Source organism: Apteryx mantelli, chromosome 1 (assembly GCF_036417845.1).
Source record: "Apteryx mantelli isolate bAptMan1 chromosome 1, bAptMan1.hap1, whole genome shotgun sequence".
In the NCBI taxonomy this organism is placed as follows: domain Eukaryota; kingdom Metazoa; phylum Chordata; class Aves; order Apterygiformes; family Apterygidae; genus Apteryx; species Apteryx mantelli.
In genome coordinates this window covers 207342093-207365099 of record NC_089978.1, presented here as the reverse complement: position 1 = coordinate 207365099, position 23007 = coordinate 207342093, and the positions used below count along the sequence as shown (strand labels likewise).

The 23007-nt window shown below is 44.0% G+C and overlaps 1 protein-coding gene across 1 annotated transcript in view; it reads left to right on the top strand.

Annotated features, from left to right (window-relative positions):
* Window positions 1–15119, top strand: part of CDHR3 (cadherin related family member 3) — a 38865-nt gene extending 23746 nt beyond the window's left edge. The window contains exons 13-19 of the mRNA XM_067289978.1: window positions 1390–1561; window positions 3479–3723; window positions 6460–6641; window positions 8052–8065; window positions 9787–9818; window positions 10729–10777; window positions 13627–15119. Coding sequence (XP_067146079.1) covers window positions 1390–1561; window positions 3479–3723; window positions 6460–6641; window positions 8052–8065; window positions 9787–9818; window positions 10729–10777; window positions 13627–14000 — 1068 coding nt within the window. The 3' untranslated portion in view covers window positions 14001–15119. The remainder of the gene's footprint in view (window positions 1–1389; window positions 1562–3478; window positions 3724–6459; window positions 6642–8051; window positions 8066–9786; window positions 9819–10728; window positions 10778–13626) is intronic.
* Window positions 15120–23007: the final 7888 nt, after the last annotated feature.

The following is a 23007-nucleotide window of genomic DNA, read 5'->3' as shown; positions in this document are numbered from 1 at the left end:
GACAGGGTCTTGAGGACAAGTAGCACAGCCTAATTGCATCTATGCTTAGCACCAAGTCTTTTCTGGACCTCAGATAGTGCTCCTGTGGCTATTAAGCATACTTATAATTTTGTGTGTGTCCTTTTTTCACATCAAAGTACCTGCAGTAATGTGAGGACTGTGTTGCAGCCCACCAGAAGTGTGTTTTCATGATGTGAGACAGAGGGAATGTGCTGCATACTTGAGGTATGGGCTGAGGGCCTGTGTAGTTTGTTAGAATAATATCTGAGGGGCCCAGATTGGGACAGCCTTGTCGATGATCTCTAATGGGGGTGGACCCTGACACATACCATCTGCTGGCAGAGACCTAGTTTTGTCCCAGACAGTGCTATCTGGCACGAGCCAAGAGTATGCCAGGGACCATGGTATCATTAAACAGTATGGTTGTGTTCAAGCTTGCTCCCTAGAGCTATTCTATTTAGAAAAATAGATGTAGGTGGTGTATCCACAAAGGCATTTGCAATTATTCCTTCCGAAGAATCCCAGGCTTCTTCACATACTTTACTGGTTCACATCTCCTCTGTGAGGACTGCCTTGCATTTGATTTTTGCCAAATAGACATCTGTTGGATGGGATACAGGAATTAGGCCTGCTTTTTTATTCCAGACAACCACCATCCACTGAGAAGCTAGGAGAGAAATACTTTATCTCCTTATCTCCTGTAATGTTTCAAGGTGGTGATTAAGGAAAACGTAGCATCAGGAACTCATAATGATGATGAGTTTATCTGTTGGTATATTAAGGTCAACAAACGTTAGAGGAAAAAGCTTATGAGAGGGGTAGCCTCCTTCTCCCAGGTGGCTAACACCAGCTGGCATTAAGTACAACTGGCTCCAACCAGTGTGCCCCTCGCCTTGCAGAAGGCCATTACCAGCATTTCTTTCTCTCTGGGAAGGGTCAATCTATAGGGAGTGTTCCTTCTTTCCATGGATCACACTCTGAATTATTATTAAATGTGCTAAGAAGCCTAACTAATGACTGTGAAGCAATTTGAGACCTTTGGAAGGAAGCTTAATGAATATGTTCTACTATTATTATTTCTCATTCTTATTATGACACACTTCAGGTAATTCAAATCGTCAGACAAATCAGAAAAAAAAAAGTGGTCTTATAACATGATTCAGGTTAAGGAACCTGTTCCCAAAGGAGTACTGATCACAACATGAAAAGGAAGTCAAACAATCATCAACATTTTCTGGTAGAAACCAGATTGGAAGGGAGTTTCTTTGCTCTTCGACAGCTGTTTGTCAAAAGAATGAAAAGGGCAAAGCCAAACAGCTTCTGAAGCCAATTCAATTCTGTCTTAGCACAGTGAAGGCATTTCAGCTGGTTATTGCTCTTTTCTTTCAGGTAACTGTCAATGTTTTGGAAGTAAATGATGAAGAACCAGTTTGTTCACCCAATTTCTACTCATTTCAAATCCCAGTTAGCTTAGCTGTTGGGACTAATATTAATGGCTTCAGGATTGTATGTCAAGATCGCGATTCTGATCCCAGGTCTTTCCGTTACTTCATTAATGAAGGTACTGTGTCACAGTGTGTGAGCTTGGAGCAGTGCAAAAATTCTTGAATTCTGATGGCTCGCTTGGATTTGTAAATAAAAGTCTAGCACAGTTTATGTGCTACTTTTCATGGAGAGTTCATGATGATCCCCAGTTTTCTCGTATCATTATTTTGTCTCTCCCCAAGTTGGCTACTGGTGCTACCACCCAGAACCATGCCCTTGCAGGTGTGGATTGCCCACCACATTAGTTACTTGATGATGAAGTGTAAAATTGACATGGACTTCTGTGGAATGAGCTGGAATGACATGCAGGGTCAAATTTCGCTTCTAGTTACAGCTGAGTAAATCTGGAGAAATCTGTGGTGATTTCTGTTACTCTGCATCTCTCACCTTTGGATGTTGGTACCCTATTCAAAACTACTGTGTAAACCTGTTTGTCCCCATTCCATGCTGTATGCATTAAAATCCCACTGTAAGAACATGTGTTTCAACCCAGTGATCAACTTCATCCACGCAGAGAAACACTAAGGCAGTGGATGACATTCAGCTTCACAAAAAAGGGAATGTGCTTTCTTGGGGGAATTTCTTTTTTTGTTCCTGAGATGATTACTGAGAAGGAGTGAGCAGATTGTTCAGGTGCCAATAAAGAGCTGTGAGCAAAAAAAGAGAGAACTTCTGTCCTATTCCAGCCCTTTAATGCTGCAGAGGAGCTCTGCCTCAGCATTGCTTACCAGCAAGCCCACAGAAAGGCTTTGTTTAGATCAGTAAATCAGGGTCAGGCCACAGGCCTCAGTATTGGTCCCCACTGCTGAAGTGTTAAGTTTGGTTGCTGGTGTGATTTAGGTCTATGCCAAGCAGCATGTTTCTGAAGAGAGCCTGGGCATTACCGAGGGACCTGGGACTTTGCCTGGCAGCGGCTGTGTGTGGGTCCTCTGGTGCAAAGGCTGAGGGGGTTTGGCTGCACGGACAGGCAGCTGGCCTTTGAGCCAGAGACCAGTCGCTGGCCCCTTTCATGTAGTAGCATAGACATGGCCTTCTAGGTCCCTTCAACTTCAATTCTGGAGCTCTTCAGGGCAACAAGAGCAAAAGCAAAAACACATCCAATGCCTTTACATGGGTATGATCTCTCCTGCGTGTGGTCTGCCCACAGCGTAACAGCCAGGGCTGGCCTACCTACAGTCCAAGCCACTCACAGATCTCCTGAGATCAAGTCAGATAAGTCTTACTTACACCCAACTTAACAATCAGTCATGTGAACAGAAAAAGAGCGGATTGCGGTGCCAGACACACCACGCTCCACTCTGGTCCACACAGCAGCCCACAGTGCAGACAAGTCCTGGTCTGATTTGTAGGTGGATATTCCTACTGCAGAAAATTAACCCCCCTCAGTAATTAGCTATCTTCTGGGGACTTGCCAAAGGCTGTGCAGTGTGCGTTTTGGGCAGAGGAAGAAGCCATGGAGAGATGCTGGAGGTGGACCTGCTGGGAGTGGCCGTGTGACCTGGAGAGCAGCTCCAAGGACACCCCAGCTGTGGGAAAGTCCCTGTGGCACCATAGGGATCTTGTTCTGGCTCAGTGCTGCTGTTTCTTGACTGACCTCCAGGCCGTAAGGCCAGCTCGTGCAGGTGATGTCAGGGTCTCCTGTTGTGAACCCTATAGGACTGAACCATTTCCACAGCCTCATCTTAGCTGTGAGGCCCTGGAGGAGCTCTTACTCCATATTTTAACAGTTTTATGACTGTATTATTTTATATAGTAGTCAAGAAGATCAAGCCATTCTTGTCAATGATACCACACAGGTGTAAAGTGATCCATAACAAGTTGTCAACAGAAATTGATCTTTTTGCTTGTTTCAGGCATTTATTTTAATGTGGAATTGTTTTTCTCTTTTCTTCCTTCTCTTGATGTTACTTTGTTGTTTTGCTACCACTTGCAGGCAACGTGAACAATCATTTCACCTTTTCACCAAGTGCTGGCTCCAACACGTCTCGGTTGATTCTTGCATCTAGGTTTGACTATGACAGTGGTTTTGATACAAACTGGATTTACAGACTGCGTGTCTATATAACAGATGACAATTTGCTGTCTGCCAGGGACAAAACTACAGACTTGATTAAAACTGGAACAGTTACTTTAAGCATCAGAATTATCCCAAACCCAACTACTGTCATTACCACTACAGTAAGTTCACTGAACTTTGTACCTAATCTGCTGTTCTTTCATGGGCTAATCTCCATGGGAGTTGAGAAAGGAAGGTAGATATATGCAAAAGGAAAACAAAAAAACTGTAGTGGGTCCGGTGCTGGGAAGTGCTGAGCCCTATGTTCTTACGCTAAAGCTAATGGTGGTTAATATGTTCCCTGTTGTGAAGGACTGGTCCCAGGTACAGACTTGTAACTTATCTTTTTTATTTTAGTTTTTAAAACAAAAAGGGCAAGTATCTAAAGGACAGGCACTCTGCCATTACCATGTAACCGGAAAGTTAAAGGTTTTGGAAGCTTTATTAATAAGGACAGAGTAGGGGTTAACCTTTGCCTAGAACATTAAAATGAGTTCATGCATTTTGCAGGACCTCTGTTTTATTCTCAGCTAGTCACTACTTTGGCTGCCTTGCACTTCTACATGCTTCTTTAGAGTGGGACACAAATTAATCTGTAGCTACCAAGGTCAAAATAGGCAACAACAAGAACAATAGGAAATCCTCATCACATGGAAGGGACATTTTTCCATCATTGAGGTCACCCTAACATAAAACTTTGACCTGACTGCCAGGAACTGAAGTAGCTCTGCACATCCTCAGTGTGTCGCTGAGGTTTCAGCAGGTTTCAGACAGGTGACATCGCAGGTATGGGACAGGGTCTTTCCTAAGCTCCTGTACCTGTGGTGCTCCACAACTGAGCCAGGGAAGTCTGCAGAGCTTTTGGCAGCCAGAGGGGGCTCCGGCTTTGCACCCTGATCCGGCAGTTGTTGTGGAGCGGGGGGGCCTGAGGCCAAGTGATACCGGCTGCTCATCGGCAGCACTATCCCAGGCAAACTCTGGCTTTACAGTTTCCATTTTGGAGCTGATTTCCATCAGGCTGGTGCAGGTTATGAGGAGAGCCTGTTTTTGTCCTGCCTGCAGAAGCAGCACAACCTGAGGGGTACAGAGCGCACTCTGCCCCCATCCTGGTGCTCTTCCAGGTGCAGATCGCTTCCTGCACCCCTTGCCAGACCGTCTATCTGTTGTCCAGAGTCCCTCTATTTTCTGCCCTGACTGCTGATGGCATTAGCCTTTTCTTCCTCACGCACAGGAATGAAAATACGACAATGCCCATGAAGGGATAAAAGAACTATTAACTGAAAAACTATCTGATCTGCTAAGGCCTACCTGTAACTGAGCCAGAGCCAGGGGATCCTGCACACAGAGCACATGAAAGTCTGAAAGCTTTGTTATGAAAATGCTTAAGTCCAAATTTGCAGACTGATTAATAACCCTATTATTATCTAATGCTCTGTTGGGAAGGAATAAATGGTTTTCTCACAGCCTTCTCCTCCCCCTACTTGATGTGGGAACAAAAAGTTAAGCTAACAAAACTTATTCTGCATTTCTTCCCTGTGCTTTACCACAGCTACAATACAGTCTAGACTGCATACCACAGCCTTAAATCTGCCTCCCTGGAGATATCAGCCTTCCACTTTCAGACTATTTTCCAGAAGAGCACTTTCATTACAGCATCTGCTTATCTCACTACTAGTTATGTGTGTTCAGTGTAGTAACTTGGTGAAACGGATGCTGGAAGGCTTGTGGTGTACAGAAGGATCCCCGTCACCAAAAGTCACTCGTGACTTCGGTCCCAATGAGACTGGAGTGATGGTGGTGACATTAAGATTATTTTAGAGTTTCTTTAATGATATACCCAGCACTACTGACTGACAATAGATCACTCTTTTAACAGTTACTGATAGTATTAGACACAGTCAAACCCTGTCCACCTACTCACCAATTTTTGCTAGAATATACAAGTTAGTTTAAAGTTATCACTAGACAGAGAACAAACAGAAACTCTATTGATTTTTGTATATAATATAACTACAAATGTATTACAGAAAATAAAATAAAAACTTTGGCAGATGATTAAAACTCACAGTGTGAGATATACTACACTAGGTATTGACCGAGGTAGAGTAAAGGAGTCATTTTTGACCTGCATGAGATTACTGTCACGATGGGACCCTAATGAATGAGCTGCTAGCTCCAAGTGATGTGCCAGCTCAGAGCACTGTCTCCTGGCACATGGGACGATCTGGGAGCTCACAGCTGCTCAGAAAGTGTGGTTCTCCCTTCTGGAAGAAGTCACAGGGAAAAAAAAAAAGGAGTTTCATTTATTTTTATACAATAACCCAATTCCTCAGCGTTCAACTCCTCTTACGAAGGGAGCTGAATGATCACTGCAGTGAAGATGACCTACTTCCAGTTTTGCCTTAGGTAACTAGAAACCATTATCTCAGTAATGGCAGTATTCCCTTAACTTCCTTATCCTCAGACTGCTCTCACAGCTTTTGAGGCAACCAGAGGCTTTTAAACACCATCGCAGTGTGCATGTTTTAACATAAGACATTGAAACATGATCAGAAACCTCCTTTTTGCATTGTGGGTGAGCTTCATTTCACCTGCCTGTAATTGCCCCAAGAGCTTGGTGGTCCATCTCATCAGTCATCTGAGCTGCCTCAGCAGTCAGCAGAGCAAGGTGCTTGGGCTGAATCACCATCTCCAGGAGACACTATCTCCCTCTGCTGATTATCCAGGGCGCCCTGGGGGGAAGCTTGGGCCTGGTGCCTCCGTGCAGAAGTTAAGTTAAGCAAGACGAACAGCACTGTCGGTATCAATACCTTACAAGAATGCAGCATCAGGGAATTTTTCCTGTTTTGTTTTAAAAGCCTGGCTTTACTCTTGTGACGAAAAGGGAAAATCTCTATTCGGAATCAGCGTGGTACGTGCCATTCGTCATCACCCTCGGCAGTTTACTGCTCTTTGGACTACTAGGGTATCTGGTGCTGCTGCTGGCAAAATGTGTCTGCGCTCGCTGCCCTCCAGCATGCAAAGCAGACAACGCTCCACTGTGAGTCCTCCCAAATGTCATGCTGGGGTAGTACCTAGAAATACCTGTTAATGACAAAGATAACTGAGGCTTCCGAGAGGTAGTGAAGTCTAGGCTCTGAATATTTTAGAGTGGTATGTCCTTTGCTGTAATAAATGCTATTACTGGCTACAATGATATTCGGTGTTAAAGATATGAAATCAAGGAAAAATGTCGATGGATTTTTTTTTCCTTTTTTTTCCTAATTATAAAGTTTAAGTCTAAGTATAAAGTTTAAGTTTAGCCAAATGCATTAGCTGAAGGTAACTGTGTAATTAATAATTATTACCTGTAAAGACAGCTAAGCCTGTAAAGCCCAGTCAGAGTCAGCACCTGGCTGTGCTGAGCACAAATACAAATGTACGTGGGTGCCCACTCCAAGGGAATTTCCCGTCTCAGGAGTTACCATGTGCATAGTTCTTCCTTTTAGCTAAGGATCTCAGAGTCCTTTTCAAACACTGGTGCTAATCTCAAATTCTTTATTCAGACCAAAATTCTGCAGATTTCTTGGAGTTTTGCCCAAGTGCATTGCAAGGCTCTGGCCCATAAAGCTTCTTGGTAGCTCTAATTACTCTTGCTTGCCAAGGAAGCACCTCGGAATAGCTTTGCTTCCTTCTGGGAAGCTGTAGAGATCCCCAAGGACTGCTTTTTTTATGGGGCTTGAGTCAGAGTGCCTACAATTGACATTTTACTTCACAAAACAAAGGTGAGCAGAACTTTAAGTGAAGCTATTCTTGGGCTTAAAAAAAAGTATTCTGTAAGTATTCTCAGGATTCGGACTGAAATTCAGAAAGTATGGTACATTTTTTAAGAAAAGAGGTAACATATGACTGTGATTATAATTCAAATGGTGTGTGGAAGAAATTTAGCAATTTGTGATAAAATGAAAAATGACTGTAGTAGCATATAGCCTGGCTATTGTTATTATTGATTAATGGGTCAAGTGATTCATTGGCATTTAGGTTTTCCCATTAAAAAGCGATTTTTATATTTTCAGATACACTTTAAATCTTTCAAATATTTTAAAAGGTATTATCTGAGCACAGGAGATCCAACAAATTGACCTTCCTATAGCATGGAACTAGATGAAAATAATGCTTGAAAATATAATTTTCCAGATTATATAAATCCATCATGCTATCACTTTTTTTTAATATTATCACTTTTTGGAGAAGTGTTAGAGCAATACTCAGGGCTGTTTTGCTGTTTGGGAGCAGCATTAAATGTTGCAGGCATTCACTGAAAACAAAAGCATAAACCAAACAAATCAAGCAAATCCCCAAACTCAAGGAAGCAGATCTTTCTTGCCAAGTGAAGAGAACAAATCATGATATTCTTATCTAGGCAAAAGTCTGACATTTATTAACTACACTCTTTTTTTTGTTGTTACAGGATAGATGCTCCAGGTGTGTATCTCTTTTCTATATTTTAATACTTCTCAATAACACCTTGTTTACTAGTCAGAGTAAAATTTGTAAATCCATTTCCAGATAAATAAATTTGGCTTAGTACAAGAGTGCTCTGATTAAATATCCTGGCTGATTATGGGAGGCCAGCCTAACTGATTTCATGATCCTTTTGGTCTTCAAATCTGCTCAACTATTAGGTAAAAACCAAATTCATACTAGCCTGACATTCTGGCATGGATATGCTATTTCACACATATGCTACCTGTTAAAAAAGTAATTCCATTTCTCAACAACTGCCTTCAAGATCCCTCTCCTCTCTAATTCCCTGTTCTCTGATCCCCTTCATGTTCTCCCTTGAGCCCATTACTTTATACACCTGAGAATTTATTTTCCAGTATCAGTGTTTTTAAAGGGGTTATAAAGGGGTATAAGTTACACATAAAAAAATACAGTGTTTTTAAAGCAGCCATGTTTCGTTTAGTCCCATAGGCTTTCCTCTAGCAAGCATGGTTTATATCTTCTTATTAAGAATCTGCTTTTATAACTCCCTCTACTCAGTGACTATCTCCCAGCTTGAAAAAACACAACTAACAAAACTCGGCAAAATTGGCCGTTCTCTTGATTGCCCAGTTTGAGACATCTCAGTGTTGGCTGGTTTCCAAAAAATGGATGCCTGGTGCTTTCTGAAAAACTGGTTCCCAAATTTTGGGCGGCAAAGGCCAGACAGAGCAGGTTTCCCGTGAACGCTCAGGTTCAGGCCCATCTGCCACATTTTGGAGGATCACATACCCAGGTGTGAAGCCTGCTGGTGGACAGACATACTGTTCTCTAAAGGAAGGACATTAAGCAAATTGGCAAGGAGTGAGTGAGAAGAAATCATAGCAACTAGCTGGGTATCATCCACAAATCCATGCTGTCGAGATGCCCGTGGCACTGCTGCTGTATTTGTTTGCATGTGGGATGAGTTAATTGTGTGGTAAATTCACACATAGCCAAACTGTTCTTCAATCTGAATTTTACTTGACTAGATTTGCAGCACTTCCCTGTTTTGTCTCCAGATGAATGTTTGACTGCACATGCTTTGCAAGTACAAACATTCATGGGGGAAAAAAAAAATCTACATTTCTAGTTCAAATATCCCCAAAGGTGAAATTTGCTTCCTGGTAGACAGCCAGTCCGAGGCCCGTGCAGCACAGGAGTCCTCAAAATACAGCTTGAACAGGAGTTATGCAGTGCGCAGACCTGTGCTGGCTGCCTGGTGCCGGGGAGGGGGAGGAATTTCACCCCTGAAGCAAACTTCATTTGTAACATTTTGGAACGAGTGGTAGCCAAAAAAGAATTATTCACTGAACAAATGTGTGAATAAGTTTCCATAAAGACCACATGTGAATTTCTATATCTGTTCATATTATTTAGAAAGGAAAATTTGTTAAAGAAACTATTGTTATTTATTCATTACTGAAGGAATAAGACTTTTCAAGGCTAAACTTTTCATTAGTGATTGGCAAATGTGCTTTCTTAATCCAAAATATTATGAAGGAGTCTGGTTTTCAAATAGTATTAGGGATCATTCTTTGAAAGGAAATAAGGCTCATCTGAGATGTCTCAGATGTTGAGTACCAAACATCTCTATCTGTTTGGGGAAATCATGGCTTTAGTATCTACAGTCACTGTCAGAAAAATCTTCTTCTTTACAATATGCATTTTCTTTCCCATAGAAAAGAAGAAACCTAAGAGAGAAGTGGTATTGGTAAGTACTGCCAGCCTCAAGACTAAAAAAAAAAGTTTTGTCCACCCCGTCACACAATATGACTATAGAACCCTTTAAATGAAAGATGTCTGTTTCCCCAAGAAAATATCAAAATAACAAGGGAAGAAAGGACTGCCCCAAAATGCAGAACTCTGCTGCTCAAACTGGCCTCTCTGGAAGCAACACTGGGGGAGTGCTGCTCACATACGTTTTGGCCCCTTTTCTTCCAAGAGCCAAATTCCCCATCTTCTCTGGTACCCTGTATGTGGGAGGCCAGACAGGCTGTGCCTGGAGCAGTGAGAAAGGAGACCGCTGCAGCCAAAGGGGGAGGAGGACAACACGCCCCAGCTTCACTAATACCAGGGTTACACTGCTGAAATGCCACCGACTTCTGCAGTTACTCCTGAGCTGTGGGAGTGTGAGCAGTAAGTGTACCCAAGTGTACCCAAGCTGCAAAAAGTTTGGATCTGCTAAGCTGTTTGCAGCGAAATGCTGTGTTTACTTCCTGTGTAATAGATGTTTGCTCCCAGATACAGAGCATCTCAGGGCTCCTTCTCTTCTCAAAGGCATAAAGGCTGCAAAGTGCTTTCAAATTGAACTCTCCCTCCCCAGGTTCTTTAGCAAGGGGATTACCAGACCTCTTCAGGGTGGAGATGACCCTCTTGTGGTTACACATGTGGAGGCATTTAGCATGTCAGACTTTATTACTTCACCTTTGAACATCCAGTAGCAACACTCTACACCACAAATGGCTTTTGTTGCCAGTTCTGATTAAACTCAGCCTGCAAGAATGTGATATACAGGTCATACAAATCTGCCTCCATCCATGTAGGTCAGCATTTCCAAGTCACTGCTCCTTCTTGCTTAACTAATTCACAGGATTCATTTCACATATTGTCTCTCTTCACAGAAAATGACAAAGCTAAATACTGTCTTTGATGGAGAAGCCAGAGACCCAGGTAATAAAAAGTAATTAACAGTGGATATGAATATTTGGCTTGAAACAAACTAGATTCATTGACTTAAATATGGTTCGACATTTGCTTTTCATATTTCAGGTTTGCTGTTTTCAAGGAGAATAGGAGCTATATTTCACAGATAGTGAAAATCAAGACAGTGCCCTAATAACGTTTTTAATGGTAAAATATACTTATGTCCCTTGAAAGCATACATCCAATGGCTAGGTTATGCGCTGCTCCTCTGACAAACTGACTGTATGGATCTGGTACTGTGGGGTGGGAAAGGAGGGCAGGAGGGAAGGAGGAATTTGCTCCAAGCCTCCTGCTCTTGTGCTGACACGCTATGTGGTTTCACCCTTCCCCGCCTGGGTAATAGCCAGCAGATTAATGTAGCCGCCAATGTACTGACTCCATCTCCGAAAGCTCTCCCTGGCAGCCCAGCAGGGGGTGAGTTACTTGCTCCTGTTCATCCCTCCTCTCTTGTAGCAACACTGCATTGCTCACATTCATCTGAGGCTTAGACATCACTCGCTAGGGAGGACAGGGAAAACCACTTGCTTTTGGATGCACTTATGGTGGCATCAGCTACCAAGCGTGTCACCCTGGAAAGCAGGAACCCTCCAGCTATGCTAACTCTGAGTTGTGCTTAACCAGCTGGGCAGTTGGGAAGTGCGAAATTGGGGCAAAAACTGGAAACAGCAGGATGGCCCAGGAGGTGCAGTGTTGATCCCCTTCCCCGCACGGAGGCTACCACCCTCTGCAGCAGGGTTCATTGCAGAGAAGTGTTTTTTGTCAGGGTCGATTCCTCTTATCTCAGCCCCCCGAGCAGCATGCCCCGTGGCAAGCCCATACTGCAGGGCTTGCTCTAGCCATGTAGCCTGGCATTAGTGGCCCAGCTCTACACCTAGAGGCTAAGGGCCCCCAGCATAGAGGGGCTGGCAAAATAAGACACTATCAGTTAAAACAGGTCCTCAAGAAACAGTTCTGAAGATAGGCCTGAAACAGTGGGTCTAGAAATTATTCAGAAAAAGGCCGGCTTTTTTCAAGGCTTGGTCTCATCTGGCCAAATTTCCACCCAACTGCCAGCACCTTGTGTTTCTTATTAGCTGTCTCTGGGCTCTCGAGGGCCTTGAGCTAATAGGAAACACTAGGCACAGGGACTTCAGTAGCATTTAGGCAAATAAATAGGACCTACTGTGCATTTAAGTCTATCCACAAGGCTGGTTGAGGCGACTTCAGTCCAGGCCTAAGCCCACTTGCTACTTATAAAGAGAATCTGAAGGGATGGGCTCCAAAGTCCATACATTTTTCCATATGTAATGGCATTTTAAAAATATTAGGCATGGACATTCCCTGGGCCACTTCAGGAGCTGCTTCCCAGCGTTTTGGCAGGACAGTGGATGTTTTTTTTCCTTAGCAAACCTGAGCACACCAGACTTATGGATATCTGGGCCCATCCAAGCTGCACCCCAGTGCAAGGGCATTTGTGTCAAACATGAGCATTAAGTTATAACACAGCATTGTGGTGTCAGCAGAGAAATGTGTGCTCCCCTTTTCTCCCCTGTCCCCTCTAGGGCTCATCCCAAACCCTAAAGGATCAAATGCTTGCGGTTTGGAGATGAGGTTTAATAACTCCCAGGATATTATCTATTGAACATGATTAGGAGGGCTGCTCAGGACCTGCTTCCTGATCTGGGCTGCTTTAACATGCCTGCCTTATAAGTAGTCATAAAAATAATATGCAAAGAGATCCAGTTTCATCTTTAATTGCTCAAATAGTGTTACTGTGTCAGAAAACATTAATTCTCATACAAACTATAACATGTAGTAACATGTAACCTCTGTTTCTTTCCAGGCCTTAATGGTCTTTTGTTTGTCCAACATTAATAATGTTTAATTAGAAGAAGTGCCACTATAGCTTCTGATTCTCTGTCTGTTTAGCAAGAGGCAGTAATTTAGACTATGAGGCAATCACACTGGATACATGGCAATTTTTCTTCCTGTCTCTAGGTAGTAAATGAACTGAAAGAAAAGATACTTGTTTTCAGTGTAGAGGTAGAAATTACTTGCAAAATCTTAAGAGGGCCAGAAATATTTATAATAAGAAAAGGTAGCAATGTATGCTAAACAACCAAAACTTATGAGTATTTTATATATATGAGGGAAGCATGTACTTGCATTAACAGAAAATACACATTATTTCACTGTATTAATGACTTGTCTTTTGAGACAATGTTTACAGCAAGCCTTAAGAAAAGCATTCAGTGCAAATTGTAAACTGATGCATACAGCTAAAATCTGTGGGGTTTCCAGATTGTAGTGCCCTGGGTCACCGTGGACAACCTAACATGGTCCACAGGATGTCTGTAGCATATGGTGCTGCTAGCAGGTGTTGCTCTGCTAAGCAGGTAACACTACTTGAAAAAATAGGCACACATGTATACAATGGCCTTTCCTAGCACAGGCAAAGGCAAAAGTTTGGGGAGAGCTAGTCATAACAACTAAGGATTATGTATGAGTTTGTTATACTGATCATGTAAACCAATATTAGCCCTAATCTGGATACAGGTATAGGATGAGGTCCTATTTTAAATATTCCTTTTCTTCAACTGTAAAGCCAGTTTTGTATTGATGGATGGTGTCTCCCCTGAGAGACTGCTACGGCTCCCAGGTCCCTCACGCCCACTGGAGGAAAGGAGGCTTTCCCTCTCAGGGCTACCTTCCCAAACTGATCTGATTTTCCAGGTGCTTTGCGTTTCCAGTTTCATCCCCATCCTGAGGAGAACTGTCATGTCTTAATCTGCTAAAGCAGGAACGATTTTAATTGCTTGTGTTTTCTCCCTTGCAAGTCACAGGCAAAATGTATGAATTCAATACGCGGTCGGGTGCCCGAAGGTGGAAAGAGACCAAGGAGCCCCTTCAGCTGGCTCCAGTTGTGCAGGTAACATCAAGTGCCACAGAAAATGGCGGTGAAGGGAAAGACAGAGCAGAGACTCCAAGCAAAAAAGAAACTACAGAGAAGAGGAAAGAGCCAACAGCAGAAAGAAAAACGGCTACCAAGCCTTCAGAAGGGCAAACAGAAACACCAAGCAAGGATGGGCAGAAATTAAATAAGCAGAAAGAGGAGTCTGCAAACCAGGGGTTATCCTCACCAAACCGCCAGGACAAACTACTAACTTCCCCTCCCAGAATGAATGTTGTATTACCATTAAGCCACCCTTAAAGAACAGTGCATGAGACTCTGAGGAGCCTCCCAAGCAGACAGCAGCTCCTGCTCTAAAGAGCCAAAGAATCACAGATGCTGACAGATGCTGTTTTCTCTATATGTATCTTAGCTGCAAAACATTAGGTGGCCACTGCTGTGTAAACTGGATCCAAAGGCAGAAACAAGCTGGACTTAACCTTTGCTATGTGCAAATAAGACTGGGAGAGAAGGGAAGGCGTCATGGTAGTTGGTGCAGTGATCTAGGCCTAGGATCTAGAACAAATGCAGTCTCCCTGCTTCTCCGAGTACAAAGACAATTTCTGCATAGAGTGGAGGAGTCAGTAGCTCCTTGAAAAGTGGAGGAAGTGAAAGGGGGAGATGAGGAAATGAAACCACAGTCACAGAAAAAAGTATTAACTGCCCAGTCCCCCCCTGAGGTATAGCAGCCGGCAATTTCCTTTTGGAAGACCTCTCTGGCCCCAGGCTGCCTTTGACCCATGCCAGGGTGGCACGGCTGCATCCTCTGGCTGCGTTTGGAGAGGCGAGAGGGCCAGGGAGCATCCATATGGACACAAATTCTCACCAGCCAATGGGAACCAGGAGCGGGGCTGCTTGGAGAAAGAAAGAACAAATGTGAGATCAAGTTGCTTCTCTTTTCCCTACTGAGTTGGTTGCTAAACAGCAGAAAGGGTGAAAGACACACTGGAATTGAAAAGTTTGGTGGTAATAGCTAAAAATATTTTCTTTTCATTCACTATTTTATTTCAGCCCTTCCTCCCCATCCCTTCTTGCTGTAGAAGCGAACATGGCTTGAAAGCAGTTTTGGATTGGAGAAAACCCACAGCTTGTTATGATATCTCAGGCTGTCACGTTAATGTTTTCAGCTTATTTATCTTTTGTAACACTAGCAGCGTTCAATATCTTTACCTTTGGTATTTCCTCTGGGGTATTTAGAGTTTTGCAGAATCAATTGGAACATACTCAAAAGAATAATTACAGTAAACATATGTGGGTGAAATAATTTTTTTCCAAGTGTGAACCTGTATAATGTAAGTGCTGTCTAAGAACCTGATATAAAACAAGCAAACCCTACAAGATTTCGGAAAATTATTTTAATCTGAAGAAAATTAATTATAAATGATGACTTAATACTCAAAGATATTCTGGTTTCTTTCTTTTCTTTCCTGATCACAAAAATCTTTTTGGTGGCAAGGGACTCATTTCAGCTAGGTGGCAAAAGAAAACATTTGCTTTAAGTTCAGCAGGGCCAGTAAATTATGATTTTATCTAATCTGTCAGACGTATCATTTTTTGTCATTCCATGGGGGATCTGGATGGGGAGACCCAGGGTAATTTCACTGAGGATCCTATGCTTTACTAAGCCATTCTCCATGGTGCTGTGGCTCTTCTGCACACTCCAAGGGAGTGGTTTGGCTCAGGAACAACTTTCCTTAGAAGCACCAAATGTCTTCAGTCAAATGACATTTCATTGAGCAATCAGAAACCCAGCCTGTCAAGAACAACACAATGATAAAGATAGGAGAGAGTGATTTATACTCTCTGAACTTGTTATCAGTTTACTGTACCTGCAATGGTTGTTATAGTGTTGTTTGACCCTTCAGCACCAACAGGGCTAGTCACATATTCAGAGCTCCAACCCACCATTGTTTGCATTGGTTTTCTGTAAATAAAATATATCCAATTTCTATGTAGGTGGCTTTCCAGTGACATAAAGAAGTTCTGTGGTAACTGATAGTACTGTTGTAACTAATCTTTCTATTATTGTGACACTAAGATACCCACAGGCATGCCTGGCACCTACAAACTTTAAATCTTCGTGCCTTGAAGAAGTTATTTGCATTGTTTACATGACAGGAAGACAGCACAGGCTTTTTAATTTATTATGCTGGACATTTCCCTAGTGCTGCCTGCTCCACTTCCTGAATTCCTTTCATTCTACTTTTGTGATTAAGGGATAATTACCCACCTTTTTTTTAAACAGATGGCAAAGGGAGGCAGAAATAGGCTGTAGTTTCAGGTAGAAAACCTGAGAAGAGAGGGATGAAAATGCATCTCCCTTTACTACTGTTCCTACTGCTAACCTACACAAACTTCCTTACTTCCTTCCTTCTCAGGAAAAATAAAAAAAGCATTACATGGTATCACACCATGCCCTGAACATTCATGTAAGCAAACTGCTCTCACTGCCAATAGTGCTGGTACCTTAGTCTCCCACAGCTGGCCAACAGCTGGATGAAAAGCAGCTACCCTAGTAGTGGTGTTGGCAGTACTTGTAAACAGCTGACCATTCTGCATAGGGGCACCACTGACCCAAGAGTTGCCAGATCTAAGAGCTATTGCACTCAGCCTTTTCAGGAGCAGGTTCAGATAAAATGAGCCTTGTCCTTGTGTGTCCCATGAAACTTGCTGTGCTGGGAAACAAGGGAGCTGACCCTAAAGCACAGCCACATGCTTCCTAACTCACCCTGTTGGTTCAACATGTATAATGCTGATCTCTGACTCCAACTAACTCTTCATCCTGGTCTTCACTTTATGAGCTTTTTGTGGCAATGCACAAAACTGCTTTAAAATATTCCTTGCTCAGAAGCCACAATGTCAAGGAACAATAAGGCTTTATCTGAGTGTCAGTTTTACATAAAAGGAGCAGAATTTGCCCATCAGTTGCCCCTAGTGCTATTGTCTTTCCTTCCCGTGAAGGAATCAAGAATGACTATGAGTCTTACCAAGCCGAAGTAAGAAATTAATTTCTTTGGTCTGTCTTTGGTAGAGCAAAAGCTGAGGAGATAGAACTGACTGACCTCAATGTGCACTCACTGTTTCATATAAAATACTCATGCTGTGCAGTACAGCTTTAAACATTTGAAACCTCATCTAATTGTTAGACCAGTTTTTGTGCTTTTTCCATTGAGAAGACTCTCAGATAACACAGATCCAGTATTGAAAACTATCACTAGATGGACTGAGAGCAAGAATTAAGTGCAGGAGCTAAACAATAAAAGCATTTAATTAGTGGAACAATTAACTAGGTGTAAGGAGCTTTTCCATCATTTGAAGACTTCAGAAGTGAAGAATGGCTGCTATATGCTGTTGAAGGTCAGACTAGATGATGCTGACTTGCTCTCTAGTCTTCAAAAACCCTATTAATCTCTGTGCATATGGTTACAAAGGTGCAAATTTTGGTGCCACTTATTTTTGAATGATGGCACTGATGACCTCAGACTACAAGAGAAAGAAAGGGGTCTGATGGTTCAAACAGGGTGGCTGAGGGCCACAGTTCCTGACCTCCAGCTACTGGTTACATGTTATGTGTTGCTTTTATCCAAAGTCTACAAAAATCAGCGTGAATTCTGCCATTGATTTCCATAGCTTTTGATTTCTGCGTCTCCATTTGCTGGATGTCTGTGAAGTGCTTTCAGACTTTGGGTTAAAGTTGCTATGAAAGTTTCAAGAGTGAATATGAGAGAGTGTGGATCACTTTTCCTGACTGGGTCTAGTCTCCCCAAGAGTTTGCCTGTGATCGTCATAGTGGTTTTTTACTGCCTTTCTCCAAAACAAATATATTAAATGCATAAATGCTTTGCTTTCATGTTGGTTTTATAAACAGTATTTGCAATAAGCATCATAAATCTCAGCCTGCTCCTGGCCACGTAACTTTATTTTTATTAAGGAATGTAAAAGTGCTGATACTGTATTTGTTCATGGTTTCTACGAAACACATCTAGCCATATTCATCTGCTCTGAGGTCACCTTTGGGTTTCAAAATGTGTCACTTACTTGCAGGTCATAAAAATCAAAACACAATATTCAAGAAACACAACACAATCAAAAAATCCCTTTCCCACATTAACCACCACCTTTACCTTACATAATCAAAACCAGAGTTATTTTTATGCTGGTTATTCCGAACTGCCTATTAAATCAAAACATGTGGGTCTTTTTGCCAAAAAGCCAGACTTTTTGGCATTTGATATGCAGTAAAATCTTTCAAAGAGCAGGAGACAGAGTGGTTAGAGCACATGCTGGGTTGTTTATACCTGTTCTGTTTCTTGTCCTAGCACTGGCTTTATCATGGTAGTTAAGTCACTGAAGGGTGGATCTGGCAAGGAGGCTACATCTGGTGTGGTAAGGACTCTGGCACCTGGGCGTTAGGAGCTGGAACACTTACTGGAAGGGCTCCTGGAGCAAAAGCCTGTGCTAGGGGCCTGCTCTTTGCCAGGCCTGGGGTGTTAGGTACCCAATAACAACACGCAAACAACCAGCACACTTACCAAAAAGCTTGCAGAGCTTGCATATAGGAGATTAGGCCCTGAAAATTTACCTTCCCACAGAGCTTAGACACCTCACTCTCTGCTATCTTCAGATGCTAGGACTGTGATCCTGACACCAACAAGACTTTTTGAAGAGCTCTCTTATTTTCAGAAAAGAGCTGGAGACCATCTAGTGGGCAGAGCACCCAGCTGAGAAGGTCTGTCAGGTTGTACTGAGTACCTGGAGCAGGGAAATACAGTGTTAGGGGCAGGACTTGGGGTCCGTGACGCTGCTTCTAAGGCAAATGTCACCAGCCACAGGGTTTCAGGACCACATTCTCCCTTGTGTTTTTCTCTCCTAGGATTTGTCAATGCTTTTGTACACATGAGAACAGTTTCAGCTGGGGAGATGGAGAATATCTGCCCAGGAGTCTGCCACTTCACAACTGGTGAGTCATTAGAAGCAGGAGATGGGTCTTTGACTTCCTCAGACAACAGTGGCATTGCTCCTTCTCCTGGGCAAAGAATCTAGCTACTAAGTTAATTTAAGAGCCCCAGGCCTGCCTGTGTTTGTCAGTTGTCTGAGATCCCCAAACAAATTAGGCCCTTTTCAAGGCTCCAGCTGAAAGGGGCTAACATCTGTGACCTTGTCCGGCTGCAGCATGGGCCTGGCACCTGCTGGGCTTCACCTGCACATCCCTGTGTCTGAGCTAGCCACCACAAGCTCCCTGTGTAGTCAGAGGGAGAAAAAGGCTCTTTTGGGGTGACTTATCTCATTGCAAAGCAGACATCTGTTTAGAATAGGTCAGATCAGCTGTGCCCTAAAGTAGTTCCTTCTGGCGGACTAGATCAGATATCAATGCCTATGCACTAGACACATAAAGCGTAAAGTTAGATCAGTGAAATCTCAACCCAGGTTGCTCAGATGAGGGCAGGTCTGTGCTGCTGCACCAGGTGCCTGTGGAAGTTTAAAATTAGCAGGCAGCTGAGTATGGAAGCAAGCCCTGCTCAGCTGCTACTTGTTCAGATCACAGTAAGGCATTCAGGCACCTGTGCTCTGCTGGCCCTCTGAGATCCATAGGCCACTTTCTGGGAACCGCCTTTGCAGTCATTCCGCATCTGGAAAGATGTTATGAAATGTGCTTCAGAGCAGCCAGGTAGAAGAATATGGGCCTGGCTGGGAGATCAAAGAAGACAAATAAGAGCTTCAGTGAGTTTTTGCAGCAAGCTCCATATTGCTGAGTGAAAGATGCACTTGAAAACAAAATAGATCTTATTCTCAATATTATTCAAGAATGCCACTGCTCTGTAGTTCTCAGATGCCAAAATTCAGCTGCTGCAGGTTAACAGACCCACTGGGAACTGACTTTGAGTCAAGGTCCTCAGTTAACTTTCTGGGTGTGAAGAACACAGGGAATGATATGGTGAAAGCAAGGCTCAGTCCAGATACAGAGTCTTGCCAGACTTTCAATTCCTTCCAATAGATACTAGCTGGGGATACTCAGACAGTTGTTACATATGCTGTGCCACCACTGCCTGCTCTCCAGCTTCCAGAGTGGGTGGGTCTGGGACAACCCAGATAAAGTAAAACCATGGACACTGCTGCTGTTTCTATGCTGCCACCAGCCACAGGAACAGCAGAGCTGTGTTTGTGCAGGACTTCGTTGATGAGCCCGGCTGGGCCCAGCACAGCCTGCGCTCGAAAGCGCCGCACGCTCGTTGTTCTCCATAGCAGCACGGTGCTATGTGACCCGCACGGGCCAGGGAGGCTTTGTGGGCTGATGCCCCACAACACATGTGGCACAGCTGGCGGGCCCGCCAGCTGCCAGGGCCCGCACACTTCGCAGGCCTCTGGGCACAGCATCCTGCGAGGGCCAGGCAGGCTGCCTGGACAACGTATGCACACCCTAGCCACAGAAGCCTTGTGGAAAGGAGAAGTATTAGCATCACCTTTCCTGGCCTGATCCCTGCTTGCTCTATCCATCTCTCTCATTCTGTAATTACTAAAATCAGTTGCAAAGAAGGGGTTTCTGCCCATCTGGTCAGTGACTAGCAGGCTCAAGTTCCTCACCAGGGCCTCTGGGCACTGCTGACAGACAAATATAGCATGATAGAAGAGAGGCAGGTTAGTGCTATCAACTGCTTTTCAGATAGAGAAACTTGGGCACAGGGTTCCTCTGCAGAAGCATAACTGCAGTGCATCAAGATGCACCAGGCTCAGCTTTACTCTTACTAGTGTGTGTCACTATCAGCAGAGTTGTGGCGGCCCAGGACTACTTCCCAGTGCTTTGCCAGTGTTCAGCCCGAGTTTCATGCCGCCATAGCATCGCTGTGACTGGAACCGGGCAGGCGCCTTACAGCAAGCCGAGGTACAGCCGCACAGGGCTGCAGCCACACCTGAAAAGACGCTTGCTGGGGAGATGACTGTCTTTCACAGCTCACATCTCTTCCCTCACTGCCCTCTTTCCTCCTGTGACATTGGCCTCCCAGAATATGTTTTGCTCTTACAGATAAACAGTTCTGTAACTTCGAGGAACCGTTTTCCTCCATTGGTTTTTCATTCAGCAGCTGCGTGAAGCCTTAGCCATATCCTGACCAGTGCTCAGAACCATCAGGCCAGGGGATTGGTAGTAGCATCCTGATGACAGGACTGGGCCCTCCAGCACCATCTCACCACTCACTTCCCCACACATTTTGAAGCCTCTGTATCAGGTTGAGACTGCAAGAGACTGACAGCTCTGCACCAGCCCTAAGCGGAAAAGCTTGTTATCTAAAAAGCTAGAGCAGGGCAACTGTGGGGAGCACGGGCAGCCTGTAAGTGCTACAGTGGCATCACCCTGTGAGTTGCCACATCAGGCTCCATCACCTTCATGGCCACGAGAACGGAGCTGGCAAGAGCCTAGAAGGGATCGATGTTCCTGCCCATGGCTGCAGCGTCGCAGTGCTTGGGACCTGCAGTGGCCACCCCAGCAGTAAACCCCTTGCCTTCAAGCCACTTGAAACCGCAGAAAGCACCGTAGAAGGCCAGGCCACTGGGGAATCTGCAAGGCTGGGACTAGGGATCTGCTGGGTGGGAATGGAAAGAGCCCCGGTGTCCTGAGGGCAGCAGGCCCTGGGGCTGGGGGAGCCCCACGCAGGGGTGGGGGAGACTGCCCGGCCTCCCGGGGCAGCTCCTGCTGCCTCAGATTTTCATGGAACAACACTGACCCCCGGTGGTTTGACAGACTGGTGAGGTAGGAAACTGGGCCAAGAGATTTTTTCCATATGGAAAAAACCTGTAAAAATGCAAAATTATATATAGAGCAGTTGCGTGCATCATGACGCTTCCTCTGAAAGGCAGCCAGCCAAAAGAGAAGGGGGCATATGTATACTGGGGCTTGGGAAAGAGGACAAAGAAAGAAAGAACAAGTAAATTTGATAAAAATAGGATGAGAGAAGGACTTAGGCACCAAAACAGTGTAGACTTCTCCGTAAAGAGCTGATCCCATTACATGATTTTCTTTTTGTGGAGCACACTGAGTCATTTCTGGAACAATAAAAAGGTCTGTTTTCTGTTGAGCTTTTACCTTCGCTAGACTTAAGTGAACCCCTTCCATAACGTTCATATATGCCACAGGATGGATACTCCTGTACTTCATCAACTGTTCTTTTATATCTGTGCAGACTAGGTGCAAATATCAGGCTGGCAAGGAAGCTCCCACGTTTCTCTACACAGGCATGGACAGCAAAGTGAGAAAACAGGAATGAAGAATCAGACCTGATCTACTTTCACCCCGAATTCCTTGAACACTCCTCCCTGCAATATCCAACCTGATCATGTCTTCCCATTTCATGCAGGCAGTATAACCACACTGATATCTACAGAGGAGGCTGGGCTTTCTCCATTTCTCCACTGACCATCAGCAACCAGCACCAACTATATCATGTACTTGCTTAGGAACTGCCTTAAAGATTTAAGAGCATGCAGCCTGTGGCAGAAGCACATGTGAAATCAGATATACCCCAAAATTCCAGGAAAAAACAGCAGTTCAGCATTTCAGAAGCTCAGAAAAATGAAAGAGTTCAAAGAGATCAAAATGGATTCCAGTTTCTGACAGTGATCTTCTGTCAGACAAGCTGTTTTCTATTCCCTACACCAACAGACTGCGGTACTTACCTGTCATCGAAGATTAAAAGGCCAGGACTAAAACTTAGATATGCAACATCACTTAGTCAGCTGCTACACAGCTCTGAAAGCATCTGAAGACTTTTGAGGCCCAGATTTGTCAATCAGCCCCTCCCAAAAGTTCCCCAGATATCTAAATATCCACTTCCAAACCTGCCCAGAAAGATCAGAGTCCTGACAGTGTAGAATAGCAGTATGTCAAGCTGACACCTCAGCCCCAGTGAGGAATTTCCCCAGCTACTTTGCTGGAAGCCAAGAGGTATTTTTAGGTTATACCTACATACTGGCTCTGGAGGGTGACAAGAGTGAAGGGGAAAGCGAGCAGAGCGTTGGTGTCATAATCTCTGGCTATCTGCACTGGGTGGATGGTCTCTGGGACAGCTGATAGCTAATCCGCTTTAGCATACCCTCTAAACTACCTAGAACGTAAAAACAGAAAAGCTGCAGCTGGTACCTTGATACCCTTTCACCCCCTCTCCCCATCACTGTCATGCTTGGCTTGAGGAAGCCAGCTCAGTAAATCAACAAGGAACTAAAGTGACAGAAGTTTCAGTCCACTATTTCAGTACTGCTCTGATGGATAAGTCAGGAC